At 43.7% G+C, this 12,702-nt stretch overlaps 1 protein-coding gene across 1 annotated transcript in view; it reads left to right on the plus strand.

The window, feature by feature from the left end:
• Positions 1 to 12,702, plus strand: part of grb14 (growth factor receptor-bound protein 14) — a 36,355-nt gene that overhangs the window by 4,072 nt on the left and 19,581 nt on the right. Inside the window, exons 2-3 of the mRNA XM_029256791.1 lie at positions 1,995 to 2,213; positions 3,630 to 3,747. Of these exons, the coding sequence (XP_029112624.1) occupies positions 1,995 to 2,213; positions 3,630 to 3,747 (337 nt within the window). The remainder of the gene's footprint in view (positions 1 to 1,994; positions 2,214 to 3,629; positions 3,748 to 12,702) is intronic.

The following is a 12,702-nucleotide window of genomic DNA, read 5'->3' on the forward strand; positions in this document are numbered from 1 at the left end:
CAAAAGGTGTTTCGAAATGACCTTGTCAGTGAAGGGAGCAGCAAACAGAGGTTAAGACCCCGAACGTGCGTCACGTCCCAGAGAACCCTTCCGGTTATTACGTTCTGCACCGTAACTGAATTCCTTCAGTGAAAGTGACTTGCTGTTTTGGATCAAGGTGTCTCCCACACAATTTAAAGAGAAATAAGAGGCACCCTGTGTCTTTATCTGAAAATAATTAATAGTGTTCTGCCGCCCTGGCACCTGGGTCCTCGGCTATGTGCATGGGCTGCAGTGGGGAATGTTATGAAACCAGGTGTTGTGGGATCACTTCGCGGTATGAGCCTTTTTCGGACCTTGTTTTATATTTTAGAGGGATGTTCTAGTACTCGTATATAAGATGTGAAAATGCGGGGCTGGGCTGGCATGCTTACGACTCTTAGCTCCGTAGACTTGCAGTGCGTCCTTGTGTTCCCTTTGACCATATGTCTGAATCACTGAACGGGTACAGTGGAGGTCAGTGACCCGTCCCCCAATTGTCCTGCAGTGTTTGCCGTGTGTGGCTTCCCTGGATGAGGCAGCACTCACACAGCTTGTACCGAAATAGCTTTGGCGCTCATCTTATGCTAATGTAATTAGACAGCATTTACTTTTTCTGATACCAGAAGAATGTGGCTGAGGCCGCGGATATTTTCGGATGCTTCACGCCACTCGGCCTGACCACCCTTTGTCTTCGGAGGGGGCGGGGAGCGGAGGGGGGGCTCCGACCGCCCTCAACCATTCACTCCCAGTCCTGCTCTCTTGCTCGCTGTTAAGCGAGCTCAGCGTTCGGCCAGTTCAGTCCACAACCGTCCCGAAACTCCGAGGCTCAGGCATCCTTGCCGTTTTCCGTTTCTCTACTGTTGTGCGCTTCCGTCCAGCCACTAAAGCAGCAGAGCCAGAGGAAAGAGGTAATCTGCACTGTTATAGTGGTCACACTTCAGCTGTGGGACCGTGGTGCTACAGGCGCGTCGCCTTGGGATGCGTGCTGTCGGCAGGTGACTCGGGCCTCTGCCGACAGTAAGCGGGATGTACTTGAACGGAAGAGTGGCAACGACGCCGCATGTGACTCTGACTCCACCTGTGACCAGGGTTAGGGACTTGTGTGTTATTTTCAAGAAAGTCAGGCGTTCGCATTTCTCCTAGCCGGATGTGAGATACAACAGCTACAAGGTAATACCTGGGAGCCAGTGTGTGAGTCGAAATGTGCTCTGCGCTTAAAAGTGCAGTCCGTTTTGTTCATCTGTATAGTTTTGTCCACGTACAGTTATGTATTATTCAGGGCTTTATTATTTATGCAGCCTTTGGCCAATTCTGAGCCAGTTTACAAGTTATCAGCGAATTGGAGCGGTAGCGCTCTCCTGAACGGAATCGGGTTATGACTCGTCGGTCCCTGGGCTGCAGTTAAACATTACCTTTCAGGTTCAACCGATCCTCCTCCCGGTCCTGGGTCAGAGCAGGTCTGAAAAGTGTGTTGAAGCGGTGCAGGTGAAGTGAGCAAGTGAGCGTGAAGCCGCTAACGGAGAAACAGTTGGTTCCGCCCTCCGGCCTACCTTCAGGCCCCCGTCCAGAGCAGAGCTGCATGCCATCAGCGGGGAACATTATTATTATTTTTTGTGAGGTGCGCGAGTTGGCACAACGCTGCTTGACAGAGGAAGAGGAAGGAAGAAAGAAAGCATTCACAAAGTGCTTCTGCATGGCAGGTCTGCAGCAACAGTCAAGGATCCACAAGGGTGTTAGCGCGCGGGGGCACGCCACTCCGTGGTGGCAGTCGGCCCACTTCAGACTCATCACTTTAAAAATAACTTTATTGTGGCGGATCGAGTTTTGGTAGGGAGAGATCGGTTCCCCTGCCGGGGCGTCCCTGCCTCTGCGAGGGGCGGGCGGAGGAGCCCCGTGCGATCACGCCACCACGCCGACGCACACGCTCGTCTGCTCGATCCGCTCATCCACAAACCTCCTCCCTCTCGCCCCAGATCATGCCTCAGGCGTAGCCCACATCCTGCGGGCCACATGAGCGACGCCCTGGAAGAGCCACCTGTCTTGAGACGCCTGCGAAGGAAGGCGGCGGCTTTTCGGACCGGCGGGGGTAGCGAGGAGAGCGGCTTCCCCGGCCCATCTTGCATCCCGCTGGAGGAAACCCTGCTGCCGCCTCACACCCTGAGCGGCCAAACGACTCAGCTCACGGGCTGCAGGTATGCGTCACTTCGCATCTCCAGTGCTCTCTTTTCACTGCTACTCTTCGTTTTCACCTTTAAACCGATGCCTTTCACGTGTCAGTATGTCAAATATATATTAGGGACTGTGCATTATACGCAGTACAACACATCCTTGTGTGTCTCGCATCTGTGTGTCAGCTCTTGCAGTGTATGACTATTTACAAGTTAATCGTTAACGCCTGTGATCAGTAGGTGCTTTCAGAGGGTTCGGTGGAAGCATAGTACACCTTTTGTATTCTCAATAACAGGGTGCACGGGTTCGCCGGACAAATTGCTGTAGACTTTGCACCTGTAAACACTTGTGGTGAGAGCACGGTTGTCCAAGACTCAGCTCCGAGGGGAGAAGGGGAGCACTGGAGCTCAGTCAAGTACCTGTTAGCCTGCCGCTTGTAATGAGTAACCCGGAGAGTGCCGCGTTTCCATTGCGGCATAGCCAGCTCAGGCCACGCGGAGCTCGTGTTCCCATCGACGGCCTTCACGTGCAAACGGTGCGAAATCTCTCGATAATTCTCTTTTTTTCTTTTTAATTTCCTTTCGTTTTTTATTTTTTTAAGGGCTGAGCAGATGTGCTTCTTGTGTCTATAAGTTAAACAAAATAAGCAGGCATCATGGTCACGCCCCCCAGATACACTTCAGTGAAATAAACAGGTCTAGAAGGGAGGTGATGGTTGTACACGTTGCTCATGAAGAGTCACCCAGATCTTTGAGCAATAGCCATGCAGCAGAGATGGTGCGCTGTGCTTCGCCAACGCTACAGCCGGCCTCTGGTGGTGAACGGCCGGTTAATACGTAAAAAAACCACAGCGGCGACTGCTCAGCCTGACATGTCGGTCACACCGGGGTCCCACCTGTTTATCACGCTCCGTTACTGAGCAGCTGTGTGGAGGACACTCGTATCAGGCATGTCTTTATTTATCCCGCTGTCTCATGTGTTGCATCTCTGCTTGTAATGCCGTGTGTCCAGTGGAGCTTCCCGAGTTTGAAAAGATTTATTAAAGTCGGCAGTGATGCGCATTTTTCAAGGTGTTTATTGAAAATGTGTGATGTGATTTTTTTTTTTTTTTTTTTTCCCCCACTTCTGCTATTGAGATATTTGCCTCTTCGCTTTAAAGTACGGGTAACACAGGCACAGCTTTAGCTTAGGAGGGCTCAGGCCTTGAGAGACACCCGCCATTCGCGTGTTTCCCTGCCAAACTGGAGTTGAGTGAATTACACGCGAAATGGGACAAACAGCACAGGAGCTGACCTGCTGTTAGGGCAATGACGTCACCGAGTCGTTTCTCCACGGAGCAAACAAGGAAGAAGGCAGCCTGTGGCTTGTCGGGGGGGTCTATTCTTGCCATGGAGTGACAGCGACTGCACCACCTTAACGTCCATCTCTTCTCACTGCAGGAGGAGTAAGGAAGGGGAGGAGGTGCTGGATGACCCATTTCCCGAGCTCTTCTCCTCCACAGTATCCTCTCTAGTCTCAGGCTGCTTATTACCTTGGACTAAAACCTGTATGACTCAGGTGAGATGTCTTCTCCATCCTCTTAAATGTTTACCAGCCCCCCCCCCTTGATTAGCTTGACTGCAAAAAAAGGCTCAGAATCACAACTGCGTTTTGTTTTGTAAACGGCGACTGAACAGCAGTCACAATGCGTGAAGATATCATCATTTTAATATGAATGAATTAATTTTATGAATTGCATCACGGGTGGTCCCCGACTTACGATGGGGTTACGTTCCGCGAAACCCATCATAAGTCGGAAATATCGTAAATCGAAAATGTGTTTAATGCACGTAAAGCACACCTCTGTGTGACACACTGGGAGATGCGGATCGCTGCCTAGCATCGCAAGAGAGTATCACTCCGTGCATCTCTCACACACACACACACACACACACACACACACACACACACACACACACACCGTCTGAGCCGCTTGTTCCATACGGAGTCGTGGGGAGCCGGAGCCTAACTTGGCAACACAGGGCGTAGGGTTGGAGGGGGAGGGGACACACCCAGGACGGGACGCCAGTCCGTCACAAGGCACCCCAAGCGGGACTCGAACCCCAGACCTAACGGAGAGCAAGACGAGGTCCAACCCACTGCGCCGCTGCACCCCCCTCCACGCATCACTTGCCTGGGAAAAAAATCAAAATTGAAAATTCAAAGTACGGTTCCTACTGAATGTCTATCACCAGCTCACCATCTTAAAGTTGAAAAACCGTAAGTTGAACCATCATAAATCGGAGACCACCTGTACTTGTGAATGTTCTTTATGGACAACATAAAATGTTGCTGTGTGAGACTGAGAAAAGAGAAAAAAATGATGATTTGTTTCAGTCATTCAGATAGAACGTAAGTTCAGTGTGAAGATGACAAGCGAAGTATGACAGCAGAATTCCATTGGACTGTGTGCTAATGCGGAGTGCGATAGTGACCCCGCAAAGCAAGCTGTAGACATGATTTACCTGAACATTGTCAACTGGCCCTGAAGCATTAAAAAATGGTATGAAATATCAATAAGCTCAATGTGAAAGCTCAAACTATTTCAAAGAATGAAAAAGTCCCTGATTAAAATTTTTAAATGGAACTTTCCAGAAGATTGTTTAGTGTTTAGTTATTTTGGATGCTGCTCAGTACTTACTTTGGTTTATTTTGCCTGACAGTGACATACTCTTGCTCCCCTGAAGAGAATTTCTGCCCTCAAATAATTCATTCTTCATTGCCTGCTAATGCAAAGGCAGGTCCACGACCCTTGAAACCTTCTTTTCTGGAGCTGCAACAAGTGATTAATATTATTGGATCTGATCTGTCCAATCTTATTTTTATATTTGGAAAAGGTTTTTTTTTTAATGCCACGATATAATATTATCATAACTTATTTCTTTCTCTCTCCAAACTTTCTTAGATCTTATGGGTTCACAAAGCAACAAATTCACCAAACCAGCTCATACAAGCGAGAACAGGACTGTTAGATGAGGACAGGTGTAATCTAGTTTCATTTTGTGGAAATCTTTTATAATGAGAGGTATGCTAGTTCAGAAAACATGCATAATTTAAGTATCCCCCCAGAAAATATTAAATGCATTATTACAGTTCCGTTATTTTGTAACAGACATAATTACTGTGAAAAGTAAGCATGGCAACAAAATACAATTTAATTATGTTTATAGCATATAACTTATAACAATGATTTTGTAGTCTGTATTTTCATATCTTCCATATAATACTAAAAAAAAAAAAAAAAAAATTCTTTTAAGTGAAGTGTACAATCACTTTAGGTCAATCCCATACATTAATTTGCTTTATTTCTTCACATAATGTGCAGCATCACAATAACCATGATTTTTATCCATGAACATTGAAGAAAGTTCTTTTCTGCTGTTTAAAATGAAAAACAACACGGCTTCCATTTTTTGAGGATAGTTTGTGCTTGTTAAAATTAAATTAAGGATTTTGTTTAAAAAAAAACCTCACACACATAATAAATATATCATTGATTAAGTAATCTATGGAAATGCTTAAATGTTGTTTCAAAAAAGGTCACTTCGAGAAGACTAGCATTTATACAAACAACCAAATCAGTAAATTATGTGGACAACTTGAAATACATCTTCAAGCTGCAGTCATGCAATTGCTAAAATGGGAACCCAAGCATTATATTTGTGGTTGGTAATTACAGTTGCATCGCAAGAATGAATGAACATCCAAATGAGGACCCTACCATGCGGTTTCCCAGTCTGTTGAGTCAGAATGTGGCTTGTCAGCCACACTGCCTATTTACCGAGGTGTCTGTCTCGCGACAGGTGCTAATTACAATCACTCTATCTGTGGGTACGAGGCCAGCTCGGGGATCTGCGTCATGTTAAAGCTTGAAATTACACAGCTGAATGCCAGACCAGAATCGTATCAGAAGCAAGCTGCTCCGTCGAAGTCCTTAATGAGTCACGTCGGAGTGCACCCTCAGCGCTCTGCACGCTCTCCGCCGTCTGCACGCCGTCCGAGAGCGCTCTCACAGCTGCAAGCAGATGTGCCATTTACAATTATAATTTTTCGGAGAGCTAGTCGTATATATGGCCTCATAAAATGCCCTTTTACCAATTATCTCTTTGAGGTAGAGTCTTTTTGGGCCCTCATGAATGAGGTCTTGCTACCTGACTGGATCCATACTTGACCCTGCTTCTACATTCAGAAAAAGGGGAGTAACTGAACTTAAAATAGCCTCCCTCCTTTTACTGGAGAATCTGGGGATTAATAAGGATTTGTCATTGTCTTCTGTTGCTGAAAAGTGAGATACTTAAGATCCTCAGTGGAGGGAGAAGCTGAAAGACAACAGAGTGACCTTGGGCTCTGAATGGATCCTGTTGGTACCTCTCAGCCCCATCATTATATAACACATTGACAGCTGGGGACTCAACGGACCTCCTCCACCCCATCCCACTCAGAGGCCTGAGACAAAAGCAGTACGTCACCATAGACCTGTTGTTTGCATGTCATGATCCCGTAGCCTAGGGGTCACGACCTGTGCCAGAAGCACTCAAGAAAACCTATGACATCATTGCCCCCCCCGCCCCCACCCCTAATCTTAAAGCTTTGGAAGCAAACCCAGTTACTGTTAGGTGTCACATCATGAGCCCAACTTTGTGGTGTCATGTTACTGATGTTGTACGCCGATTTTTTTCTCTTCCCTCTCTAGATCAAGCCCAGGTACCTGCTGTGTGAAAGTAAATTATGTGTGATGCAGTGCAATGCTGGCTCTTTTTCAAATTGCAGTTCCATTACACTGAGAAAAATATATCTCTGCTCGAGCCTTTGTTTCAAATACTTTCATTTTACAAAAAAAAAAGCCACTATACATCTGAAGCTCCACAATGCTAGAATGAATTACCTGCAGTATTAGAAAGACAGAAGTCAGGAAAAAGAGAAGATAAGCACACTTTGATTACATTTTCACTTCCTTATGTGAAATACCCCATACATATTACCATATTCACAAATTTGTTCATCAACTCTTACTTAATTATAAGCCTTAGCTTTTATATTTTCCCAAATACTGGCAATTGTTTTTTAACATACACATATTAATATTGTATTCAGAAGTAATTTTCTATATTCTGTACAATTTTGTTTATTGCCTTGTTATTAAGCTTATGGTAACATCAACTTACATGTGGTAGAGTTTATTATAATGCTGTTAAAAAAGTCTTTATGATTTGTTTTATAATAGTCAGAATAGGTAAGGCTTTGAAAACCTTTTTTTGCTTTTTTAGAATTGCAGGTCCTTGGAGACTCATTATACACACAGATTCTCAACAGCTGAGCGCTTCATTGCAATAATTACAACCCTAATTGAGCTAATTTTGCCATCTTCTTTTGCAGCAAGACCCAACTCACGATAGTGAATGTCCCAGTCGCAAATAGATAATCTGTAGACTAATACCAATATGTTCAAGTGATTTCTGATCCTTATTTAAATGATTCTGAAACTTATTTCACTTGCTATAAAAATAGAATCCTTGCAGTGATAGGTAAGGAAATGTAGATGTTGGTCAGTTCACAGCAGTGTTTCGATGTTCACACAAATCTTACAGGGCCCGTTTCAGAACTTTCTCACACACTGAAATCAATCATTGTGCTAAGAGTTGTATTAATGATGCACACAGGAGGCCTAAGTGAGGGTGCCAGAGCTATTAACCGCAATCTAGGGCTCAGCGTCTTTGCTCAGTTTAACTTTTGTAATTCTTTGTATCCTTTATCAATGTACAAACTATAGACACAGGTCGACTGTTTTTCCTGCACTTCATCAAGGATGATATCGGGGATTGGGGTATGTTTATATCTGCTTTTTACAAAAGTTCTTCAGTTTCCGGTAACAATTCCAGCATTCAGCTGGGGTTATCAATTGACCACTTGTTGCTAGGCTTTTTCATTCTGCCATTCGAGCCTTGCTGGTTTACAATGGGTAAACAGGATGCTGACAATGAAAAAAGTCATGGAGCCCAAGTGCATTAGCGTGACTTTGTTTTACCTTGGCCTTAAAGGCTGTGTCAGTCGTGAGAAAGCGATTGTTTCTTCCCCCCTCCCCCTGTCAGTCGTGTGTTTGCTGTGTCACGACCATTTGCATGATAAAGCGCTCGAGTCCTGACTGCCAGGGACCTTCATGTGTACGCACACAGTGGCCCCTGCCCTGCGACAAAGAGCCCTTTCAACACCTCTGACTCTTGTTGACTTTGTCGATGCTTATTTGTGTTCATTTACATTTAGCCTACATCATCATGAGCCACAATCTCCCCGGTCGCTATTGGTGCATTTCCTACCACGCTGCATACTGAGTTCCTTGAGTTAACTTTTTCGGCTGGACTTCAGCTTTGAGATGTTCCAACGTTAACTCAACTTCAGTAGCATGATAGGGTTTATGCTTATGCCCCGTTTGAAGTGCAAACGATTAAAAAGTAAATGTCTTTATTTCTCCACAGTAGATGTCCATGTTTTTTTTTTTTTTTTGCCCTCTGGGTAGTCTCTGATCTAGTGTGTTATTTTCATGTAAGTCCTTGGCTTCACTCAAAGGCTTCACCTTTGAAGAGAATCGCTCAAAAATGCGGACAGTATCTTGTCAGTGTTTATGACTTGATGTGGGAAGGGCTATGCTCTCTGACAGAAGTATTTCCATTCAGAGGCAGTTATTTAGACTTCCTCTCAGTCTTGGTTTGATTGAGTTTGAGCTTTGTGTTGGAGCATGCAGAGAGAGATGCCTCTGAGAGCAAGCTTTATGAATAAAACATCTTTATGCAAATATGTTGGTTTGGGTCTGTGGGTACTGAATAAAGTCATAATTTTCAAAGTGAACTTTTTTTGTAAGGTTTTTGTAAGGTCTGAGCTTATGATAGTGTTTTTTCATGCTCGTACAATATTCATCTGTGTTGTGGGCTGGAATTTGTATATAAGTGGCAGTAATAATGCACCAGGAAGGGGTTAATAGCTGGATGGTGCAACAAAGTTTAAAAGTTTGCTTTTGGCTGTAGGGTTTTTTCCCTTACTGCCTGCAGCAAAATTGTTGTTGTTGAGCTACTGTGTGTCTTTTTATGGTCATGTGAAAAATTAATGAGATTTAGAATGTCAGTTGTACAAGTTAGAATTAAAAAGAAAAGATTTTATTCAAACTTTAGGGTAGGAGTCATTTTAAGTTAAAATCTCGACTTGTAGACATCTAAGAACAGAAACGCCTTTTGAATATTAGATGTCATGGTAGAGCAAACAGAGCTGTGGAAGATTTTAAGTTGCATTGTCCTGTATTTTAATGAGAAATGTATTTACAGTACTTACACATATTTCTGCAGGAGATCAAGGACCCCCACCCAGTTCTGCGGAACACACTGCAGTAAACATGGTAGCGAAAGCGATACCATGAGTCCAACTGTTATCTCATTTTCTGTCCTTCTTACATTCGCTGTTTTTAGTGTTTTATCCGCTTAGACAAAATTTTTCTTCAAGAATACTGCAGCGTATCAGAGAGAGGTATAAAAAAAAGTCCTCTCTGCAGGGCATTAGTGTACAATAACTGAATTAATTAAAGGAGAATCTTGGTGAAAACCAGCAATTTCCAGATTATCATTATTTATATACACAATCAGAAGAGATAAAATTGGATTATGACCATAATTATGACTGTAATTATAAGAGATCCGTTGAATGCTAATCTGTACATGTCCTATATAGCCCAGTCTTCAAAACTGTGACCTCGAAGACCTCAGTTGGTAAAAGTGAGCTGAAGTGAACTCCCACTGAAATATTTCACTAGGCTGCCACTTGTGCTGAGTTTCCATCACAAGGCAAATTACACTTTTTGTCACAATGCATCTGTCCTCCCTCCTCTTGCTACACGTTTAGAGGTTAAATTTTCAGATTGATTACTGTCCTTTTTGTTCTCATGCGGGTAACAAGTTATGTGCTCTGAAACAAGAGCATGGTTGACAGGAGGTTACCACCTTGTCATGGTGAAGGACTCTGGCCTCAGTGTGGTGTGCGCGTGGTGCATGCTGTTGCTGCCCTGGCTTTCCGGTTAAGCGTGGTTCATAAATGTAGGGGAGAAGTGTGTATGAGCTGTCAGCTACTGTATAGTCACTGCATTAGTATTACACATTTTAAAAATATGATGACTGATTTTATCTGGATGTGTTAAAAAAGGAAAAAAGTTGGCACCGTGACAGTGTTGATATTTTATTACATATGCACACACACTGTGCAGTTAATCATGCACTTAATGCAGTCTGTGTCAACTGTATAGGCTGCACATGCAAGACCGGAAGGATATGAATATCTGGATACACACCAGACCCAGCAGACTGCTTACAGACTAACTGGTGTGAGTTCAGCTCTGTGACTCACAGGGAATGTTGAGTCAAGAGCTATCTGTGCCATTTCACACTGGAAATAAATCTTGCATTCACTCGTCTGTGTGGACAAGTAATTGACCCATGAATGTGGTCTGTGTACTCTAAGCATTGGACTTACGGTTTTCAGATGTGATTCTGCTGCTTGGAAAGATCATTTACGGTTTTTTAAAACAGAATTATTGAAAGGTTAATATTAATAGTGTGCTCCTCTCGAAAGGGGTAAGTGAAAGGAAACAGATTTTTGCCAGGCAGTCAAAGATCGGTCTTCGTACATGACCCATGTAGAAAATGCAGTCCATAGTTTTACCAAGGTGAAAATAATGATCAATACCCAAAAAAGGAAAAACACTTCTATAAATAAAATGAGTGGTGCTGGTGTGGGGGGTTGGGGGGAAATGCTCGTTTGTAGATATTATGAAACAAAGGAACGGAAACGCTGAAACATGATGAAACATTTCCCAATCTCCGTCTTCTATTAGGTTCTATTCCCTGGCGAGAGGTCCACTCAGGATGGGCTGTCTGTTGCAAAAAGTGCTATTTGTGTGATTTCTGTGGACAGGAGACTCCCAGGACTGCAAGTCCAATGGGGTTTGCGGAGGTGTCGTGTTTAGCTCGCACACGTAGTCAAGGCCAGCTTGTCTGGGGCCTGCGGTGTTTTGAGAGCTATGGAGACGACCTTATCATTGTGGTTCCCTTAATTCAAATTAAATTCTGGGCTCCCCGATAACTTTCACCATCTACTCCTCCAGGTTCTCACAAAAAAGAATCTATTCAACACAAACTTCTCTTCCTCTCATGCAGGAATGAATGTTTGACGTGTTTCGATATGTTTAATTTGGATATTATCGATGTGACCGATGAGGAATGGGAAAATAGCTGGATGTCTCTTTGGTGAGACTTAAAAGAACATTGATATCTGAAAAAGGTTAATAATACATGTCCTTTTAAAAACCCATGTGTTTTGCTTCTTGAATGAAGAATATGAGTACAGTGTAAAACAAGCCACTTTAAGTTATTCTTAAGCTTTTTGGTCACATCCAGTTTCGCATCCATCCGAATTTTTGTGCTGGGCTAGTATTAGTATTAGTGCATTTGGAAAAGGAAATTGATTACCTTCCAAGCAATGTACGTTCACTATAAAAATTTAAACCAGCAGGTCTGATAGGTATCAATGGATGTGGATGTTTCAGAGAATTGCTCTGAAAGACCTGATGCAGTGATTCATGTCACAAATGCTCAAATGATGTCTGCAGCGGAATAAGCTGAGTGAACATTATACCACAGGACACATGACACGTGTTGTTGATGGGCTCAAAGTAAAGCTCGTGTGGCAGCTTCGAGCACGCTAGTTCCGTGTATATTGTTCACGTTAAGTACAATCTACGTTCACTGCAGAAGCAACAGGTTTTCTCATATATGTGTTTCTGAGGGAACAAGAATAGTGAGGATGTTATTGCTAGTATACTTGCTGAAATGTAGCACTCTATACGTCCATGAATAAGTAAGAAAAAAAAATATATATATATATATATATATTTTTAATTTAAAAAGACTTTTCAAAAGACCTTTTCCTGGATGATTTATTAAGGCTGCAGTTTTGCTGATTGTCTTCTTGCAAGGATGGATGTCCTTGCACATTTTATGTTTCAAGGTATCTTTAAACTTCATTCTGTTCTATTGAAGGGGATGGAATCGCTGAGAAAGATTTCCACCATTCTGGGCCCTGGCCTGCTGGTCCCAACGCACCTTCCTCTGTTTTCCCCACTCACCTTTGTTCACCCTTGCGACGAAACAGATGTGGATAATGAGCCGGAGTCTCGGCTCTGAGAACAAGCCACTGCGGAGCTATTTTGAACTTCGACTCGCACACAACTCACTCCCACCTCCAACCCCCACCCGGAGCTCCCCTGCAGTCCCACTACCCCTCCCCCAGCGGCTTGAGCTGCCCCGTCCTAAACGGCTCTTTGCTATAACCTTGGAGAGCTATTCCTCTTACTTTTTCACATCATTCTTCTTTTTTGCTTTTTCTTTTTTTTTGTCTTTGTTCAGGGAGGGGGTCTTTAATGTAGTTTAGCAATCATGG

Source organism: Scleropages formosus, chromosome 12 (genome assembly GCF_900964775.1).
Source record: "Scleropages formosus chromosome 12, fSclFor1.1, whole genome shotgun sequence".
NCBI lineage: Eukaryota > Metazoa > Chordata > Actinopteri > Osteoglossiformes > Osteoglossidae > Scleropages > Scleropages formosus.